Here is a 7,563-nt window from a genome sequence, read left to right on the forward strand (position 1 = left end):
AGAATTTTATCTAAGTGGATGTGATAGTTGACCAGTAATCGTTTTACAGTTAAGACCTTATATCAAATTGAGATATTGCCTCTGTAGCAAAAAATCCTGATGTAGTTCTCCAACTGCGGAATACACTACAGGTATCTCATGCAAGAGGAAAATCAGCAATTTCTGTCGCTCTAGAACACACGGTCACTAATGGTGAAGACGAGCCTGATGCATAATTACTCTGTCTCACGAATCTTAAAACTCGAGGTAGCTGAGATATCACAGCACCAGCTGTTGGAGAACTCTCAAAGCAGTTCTTGCTTCAGGGAAAGACTAGTTTCAAGGCAAACTGGTTGCAAGGACGAAGTGTATTCTCACTTGGCATTTTTGGGTTTGTTTTGGCCACTTGATGTATATGCTGGGAAGTCTGACACAAGTACCACTCCTGCTCCGCCCTGTGATAATACTGCTCTGTACAGCGTGTAGTGATCCTTGTACCAGCCTAAAGGGGTAATCTTGTGACAAATTCTGGGCTGGCAGAATGGGGGAAAAGTTCAGGGATAAAAATACTCAGATTTTGAGGAATCTCTAGAAAAACCTTGTCTTGAACCCCCCTTTTTTTTTTAAAAAAAAAAGAAAATCACTGTAGTTTGCATGATAAAGAAAAAAACCCTTTTTCAATAATACTCGTTTATGCAGCTTCGAAAAGATGTAGCATCACCTTAGAGCCAAACGTTAAGCAGGCAATATAAATACTGTTTTTCCCCCATTTCCAAAGAACATCATCTGTCCTTATAAAGCTGTTACTCATGTATATACCTTAAGCTGGACAAAAACTTAACTTGCATTTAAGTTCAGAACTGAAAAGAATGCCAGTGCAGAGTCTCAGCTTCGTTTTTGTATTAAAAAAAAGACAGCAAGCAACAACTTCTTTCTTTGTTTATTATGGTTATTATCCAGGGTAACTGAAAAGTTGCTTAACTTTATGCTTGTAACTCTTCAGGATCCCTGTTAGCAGCGTTCATCTGCTGCAGTATTTTGACATAGATTCCATGCTGTTTGGTGGCAAGATATAATCCAGTTAGCCCCTGTATAAGTACACCCAAACTCATCTTTCTAAAGACAGGCCGAGCAGTTGTGAGCCAGTAGCGTAACAGATTTTCTTTCCCTGGCAAGGGAGATGAAGAAAACCTAAAGAATAGAAACAGTGGTAGAAACTTACTTTCTGTTTTTTCCTGTCCAGTTTAAGCATCAAGATTTAACCTTAAGGTCACTAAAAATATTTAGATAGATACTAATTCTTTCCTTCTCTCTTCAGTTAAATTTCTCCTGGTAGTACCCAGCTCTCCGGATGAAGGCTCTAAACCATCCTGAGCCTGTCCTGACGTCTCGCCAAGTCTCACCGCCCCCTTGCTGGGCTCTGACCCAATTCACACAATCACACCAGCCAGGGAATTTGGCTGCTGGGCACTGCCCGGGGTCAGGGAGGTCTCTCGGCAGTTGAGCCAAACGGCACCACGCAGTGCACCACGCAGTGACCTGCACCGCTCAGCAGGACGGCAGCCACAATGTCACAGAGCCTGGGCACATCACAGGCAGCTTGTAACGTTCCTGCTAAACTTTCAGTGTATCCATCTGCAGATCTTGTTTCGCTTCGGAAGCTTGGCATAGCTCTTACAAACTTTGCCATGACCTCAATGTAAATCCCTTTCAATGTACTAAAAGCCTCCAAGAAGAGAGGTGTGCACAAGCTTAAAAAGCCAAAGAATTTAAACTAAGAACTGAAGATCTCACCGACAAACACATTTCGCTCATATAAGGTTAATAAGACGTACCTGGCTGCAAGGCTTGCGTTCATGGGGAGAGCCAGGAAAACAGGATAGAGACCACCCACGGCAGCCCCTATTAATCCCCCTCTGACCACAGCACAGACCTCGCAGTTTAGCTCCCCTGCGTGACAAACAATATTTCACCATCAGTATCCACGTAGCTCCAACACATCAATTTAGAAGCTGAGTACAACAAGATGAAAGCAGGCGCTTGACAGAAATGGCCAAGCTGTACCGGTATGTGAGAAATTTTGAAAGGAAGACTCTTCCTTTTGAAAAAAAAATCACTCATTCCAACCCATTAATTTCTCACTCCAAAGTTGACCCTCAAATGAAATCATACAGATGGGGAAAACTGAGCTGCTTCGTTGCAGTCACTGTTATATGACTTTGAAAAGTGCTGAAAATGAATATATAAATACACCTCCGTATATCCCACTCAACTTTAAGAACTTGCCGCTGCCCAGTGCATTAAATGACCTGTTTTTCAAATCCTGCTTTACAAACTGAGATTTTTCAAGGCCACAAGAGTTCAAGGCCACTGTTCTGCGGAGAGGAAAAGCTCCTCTAGTGTTACATTGTGTACAGAATGCAAAGCCCTTTCTAGAACAAAGAATAATGATTTTTTTACCTGAAAATAAAGCCTGACGCACAAAAACTTCGTAAACTGCTACTGTTGAAAGGAATGGAATAACGGCCATCGGCACGCCGGCCACTATGGGAGCTCTTCTGACGTGCAGGATGTTCCTGAAGAAGTTATTTGCCGCTAAGCCACACAAGCTTGAATTTGCCGCAAGGAAGTACGATCCATGATTACAAAGGTTCCTGTGGAAGAAGGAAAGTCGCTTCAGCAACTGAGAACTGTAAAGAGGCTTTGTTTACTCAGCGCTACAGCTCACTCCTGTATATCCTACAATAAGAGGTAAGAGATGTGAATACTGCAGGTGCAAAACAGAGGGTAATTACTTTCAAAAGCAGCCGTTGCTATATGCCTGAGTTTAGACACACCTCCAGAATTAAGTGACAGACTAGGAAGTCTTTTCTACAGTTGTTGTTTTTTTTCAGTAGCATCGCTAATGGAAACTTCGTGAAATTTGTTCTCCCAGTCAGCACGTTTCTAAGAATAATGTTTTCTGAAAAGATTTTTTTTTTAAATAAAAATAATCACAACTAGTTCCTGTAATCACCATTGTTCCTGTTCACCCAACAGTACAGATTTAGTTTCAACCTAAGAGCTCACAGAACAGATCGGGGGGACAACTCTGGCAACGGAGACCTTGCACTAACGATTCTGGCACCTGCTGGCAGATGGTCTGCGGTGATTCCGTAGGCTGGGGGGCTGCAAGCCTTCCTTGGGGGCAGGGAACACCTGAATTTAAGGTCCTACCTCGCTAGGCGGTTGCGCTAGTTAAAGGTTTCCTACTGGGTTACAGAACTGGAGCTTCTATTTTTTCCCTTGACAGCAGAGGGACTAGATTCTTTTGTCTACCATGTTTTTCCACAAATCTCAAATTCCTGAAATGACGCCTGTGGCCAGGCAAAGCAATTAACAGGAAGGCACTCCGCTCCTGAGGCTGTGCCAATATTACTATGTTAAAAGTGCATTTTTAAAATGCGTCATAATTTGGATTTAATGCTAAAGCCCCAAAGGACATAAAATGCTTAACTGGTCACAAAATTTATGCGAGGCCAAATGTCATACTTATTTGCAATATTATCAAATGTGACCCTCTCTAAACTATTTAGCAATTAAAATACATGATTTTTTTAGAACTCTTCCACATTTTAATGCTTAGAGTAACATTAAGCACTGGCAAACCATACAAAAAAGGCTTCAGAGATGCAGGTGTTAGTTCTGCAAAACCTAAAATATTAGAAATATCTGACATCAGTGACACCAACTATTTTTCATTTTGAATAGGAAAATACTTTCATTCTTAGTACATACCAATTTTTAAACATGAAAATAAGCTACTGACAATTCAATTCAGATTCTATATAGCAAAAGAACTTGACTGGTCAGATCTCTCTTGCCCTTATCTAGGAGCCATGTTTCTGTTTTTGGCATTTTAAAAAGAAAGGAGACTATTTGCTTTTCCAGTCATCATTCTTCCAATACTGGGCATCATTTACAGAACAGATTCTGCAAACCAGCCACTTCATCCCACTGGTATGTTTAAAATCACAGGCAGTGAAATGCCTGTGTACATATATATACAAAACTAAAAATCAGCAGCGTATTTAAGAATCCAAAATAGAGCACATTAGCGTACCCAGGACCAGCAGAATCTACTCAGGCTTATTAGTCTACAGAACTGCTACAGGGCATGAAAGGAAAGAAAGGGACAATGGAAGGGTTGGGGTTTTTTTGGTTCATTGTTTTGTGGGGTTTTTGGGGGGTGGGGGTGGTTGGTTTTGGGAAGGGGTGCATGTTTGGTTTTACTTTAAAAAATATTTTCTTTATATATTTTATTTTCTTAATTCTAGCTCCCTACTGTTAAAAACAAGAACTTCAGTGAGCAGGAACTCTCAGTCTGATTGCAGGATGCTTCCTCTTCCCTTCCAGCCATTACTGACCTCCCCTCTGGCTACACAAACTGTTAAGTTCCACCAGGGTGGTTTCAAATAAAGACCCACACCCCAGCAGCTATTTCCTTCTGAGGCCCAGCAGCGGTGCCTGGGTACCACAGCTTCCATCAAGGTGTCACCACATCACCACTGAGGCATCTGCCTCCCCCTCAGCTCTTCTGGGGAGGAAGAAGTTGAACATGAGTGCAGCAGATTCTACACGAAGCTGCACCGCTAACTGAGGAGAAGAATAGAGCTTTGACGTTCCTCTTAACTGTGTAGGGAAGCCCTACACAGTTAACTGTGGGTGTTACTACCGGCAGTTTGTTTAGCCAGCAATTTAGTTCTATTAAAATAAAAAAAAAACAACAAAATAAACAAATAAAAAGCTTCCCATTACTCTTATTTATACCTAATTTATCCAAGATGATACACATGCACAAACGGCTCCTCACAGAATCAGCTCAGTTCCAGAAAAGTTTTGCGGTGAAACGCAGTCACAAAACACACCAAGGTTGCTGGTGAGGCCCAGAAGGCTTTTAGCTGCTTTCATGTGGTGCTGAGGCCCACAGGTGAGCCTGCACGACTGACTGACTCGTTCACCACCACCCAGACACCTCAGTCTTGCCTTCCTGAAACCGGGAGCAGCGCAGAACGAAATGCAGGAACTAGCAGGTTGGTGCTCACTCAGTTCTGGCCCCAGGCCAGCCCTGCGGGGCACCAGATGACTCCTGCAGAATCACAAGAGTATTTGCCTTATGCTGTCCAACAGTTTAGTTTCCTAGAAAATTTATCAGCACTAGCACAGGACTGTACGAGTGGATCAGCCATCCTAGAACCTTAAGCACTGGGGAACAAAGGCCAGAAACCAGCTGAGCCAGACCAGAGGCAACAGTGAGGTAACCATATGTAAAAAAAAGCCAAATTTTCTGTTCTGGACAACAATAAACATCTTCCCAATTAAATACTTTTATAACTGCAAGGAAGTCTTGCAATGCAAGAGTAAGGGAAAAGAGAAGCCCCTGAGTGTCTTGAAATGTTTGATGCTTTGTTTATTTTACCAGCACTTACTGATCTGCTTTAGGAAGCTCATTGAAAATCTTTTGTATGACTTCCATCCGCCTAAGTCTTTCCAAATATAGGCTTTGCTGCAGAGAATCTAGTTCAAGAAACTCTCGTCCTGTCATCCTGAAGTCCTGGATCATAAGGAAGAGACAAACAAATGTAATCAAAGTTACACAGCCCCAGAATGCATCAAATAAACATTTAGACTCCTTTGGCACTATGCAGTCACAAATGCATCTCCTGTTTTTCATAGCAGAGTTGTCAGATGCAAAGGGCACAATCCAGCAACAGAAGCCTGTGATATTTATGACTACACGAGCCCTAACAGACTCGCTGGTTTCGTGATGCTGAGGCTGTGGTGTGACAATTGCTCTGAGCAAACTTCAGTACTCACATGTGATGAAAAGGGACTGTCTCACTCTCCAGGTACTCCTGCCTGAGCACCTCCGGCCCTGGAGCCACACGGCAGCTTGGGTCAGGAAGCTCAGATGAAAACTGCTCACGGGAACAATGGGCAGCACCCTTGTTCTTTTAGGCCACATCACCCTCTAACACAACAATCCCTAAAGCCTGCGGCACAAGGTAGGGCACTAACCAGACAGTGGCTTTTGGCAATGCTTCAGGTTTAAATTGACTTAACTGTCAACAGAACCATATGGTAAAAATAAACCCACCCAAATAAATCCACACTTTGTGAAGATTTAGAGAAATCATGAAACTATCAACTCTGATTTTATATCCCACAAGTAAGGAATTTTTAAATCAGTACTCAGTCAGAGACACATCTCAAGTTAGAAAGCTTTCAGCTGTACTGGGTTTACATGGCAAAGTTTTGGTAGCAGGGGGGCTACAGGGGTGGTTTCTCTGAGAAGATGCTAAAAGCTGCCCCCACATGGGACAGAACCTGTTCCAGACAGTTCCAAGATGGACCTGCTACTGGCCAAGGCTGAGCCCATCAGCGATGGCTGTAGCGCCTCTGAGATAACATATTTAAGACGGGTTGAAAAACCTGCTGCACAACTGCAGCCAGAGAGAAGAGCAAGAATATGTGAGAGCAACAACTCTGCGGACACGAAGGAAGGACGGGGAGGAGGTGCTCCAGGCACTGGAGCTGAGATTCCAGCCCGTGGTGAAGACCATGGTGAGGCAGGCTGTCGCCCTGCAGCCCACAGAGGTGATGGGGTGTAGATGTTCACCTGCAGCCTGTGGAGAACCCCGCTCCGGAGCTGGTGGATGCCTGAAGAATGCTGTGACCCCACGGGGGACCCGCACTGGTGCAGTCTGCTCCTGAAGGACTGCACCCCATGGAAGGGCCCCACGCTGTTCATGAACAACATGAGAAAGATTCGTGCTGGAAAAGTTCACAGTGAACTTTCTCCTGTGGGACAGACGCCACACTGAAGCAGAGGAAGAATGTAGAGTCCTCCCCCAAGTAGGGGGCAGAAGGAGCAGCAGAGACAACGTGTGACAACCTGACCACAACCCCCGTTCCCCTCTTCCTTGCACCACTTGTGGGGAGGAGGTAATGAAAACTGGGAGTGACGTTAAGGCTAGGAAGAAAGGATAGGGGAAGGTGTTTTAAGTTTTGGTCTTACTTCTCATTATCCTACTCTGATTTGATTGGCAATAAATTATATTAATTTCACCCCAGTCCAGTCTGTTTCACCCATGATGGTAATTGGTGAGTGACCTCCCCGTCCTGATTAAAAGCTCATGGTCAGGATATCTTCCTGTTGATGGAGGGAGAACAGCTTGGTGGGCACCTGGCAGCCAACTGAGGTCAACCCACCACAAACAGCTTTTGCTTAAACCTGGTATTTAGTGATTTAAGTATGTTTGGGTTTTTTTTCCCCCAAAGGAGTTTCCCAGATTCACTTTGCTGTAATACTCACCTTAAGTTTCTTTTACAATTTGAAGGCTGCGTCCCAAGGCCTATCGGGTCGGGCTCTGCTTGCAGGGACGGGCAGGCAGGGCCTCACCGGGGATCAGCGGGGCCGGTGCCAGCCTTGAGGCCTCTCGCTCCTGCCCGGTCCGAGGGGAAGGTCTCCCACCCTGCTCTTTAGGTAAATCACAGGCGTCACCTCACCGAGCTGTAAGTACCGACGGCGTATGCACGACCCCG

At 44.4% G+C, this 7,563-nt stretch overlaps 1 protein-coding gene across 1 annotated transcript; it reads right to left on the reverse strand.

The window, feature by feature from the left end:
- Positions 1–915: 915 nt before the first annotated feature.
- TMEM126A (transmembrane protein 126A) lies at positions 916–5,571 on the reverse strand. Its single transcript, XM_009870067.1, has 4 exons — positions 5,448–5,571; positions 2,440–2,633; positions 1,815–1,929; positions 916–1,170 (listed from the first exon to the last, which is right to left on the reverse strand). Exons 1-4 carry the CDS (start codon positions 5,561–5,563, stop codon positions 963–965), a joined length of 633 nt encoding a protein of 210 aa, XP_009868369.1. The 5' UTR covers positions 5,564–5,571; the 3' UTR covers positions 916–962.
- Between the last annotated feature and the right edge of the window lie 1,992 nt (positions 5,572–7,563).

This window comes from Apaloderma vittatum, unplaced genomic scaffold, assembly GCF_000703405.1.
Source record: "Apaloderma vittatum isolate BGI_N311 unplaced genomic scaffold, ASM70340v1 scaffold19765, whole genome shotgun sequence".
NCBI classification, from domain to species: Eukaryota; Metazoa; Chordata; class Aves; order Trogoniformes; family Trogonidae; genus Apaloderma; species Apaloderma vittatum.

Bases quoted from the DNA above. Each gene is read 5' to 3' on its own strand.
- TMEM126A (XM_009870067.1), bottom strand. From the start codon at position 5,563: ATGACAGGACGAGAGTTTCTTGAACTAGATTCTCTGCAGCAAAGCCTA. The intron at 1,930-2,439 runs GTAAAAAAATCA...TTTGTCACGCAG, and splicing joins GCGTCAGGCTTTATTTTCAG to GGGAGCTAAACTGCGAGGTC. The intron at 1,171-1,814 runs GTACGTCTTATT...TCTATTCTTTAG, and splicing joins AACGCAAGCCTTGCAGCCAG to GTTTTCTTCATCTCCCTTGC.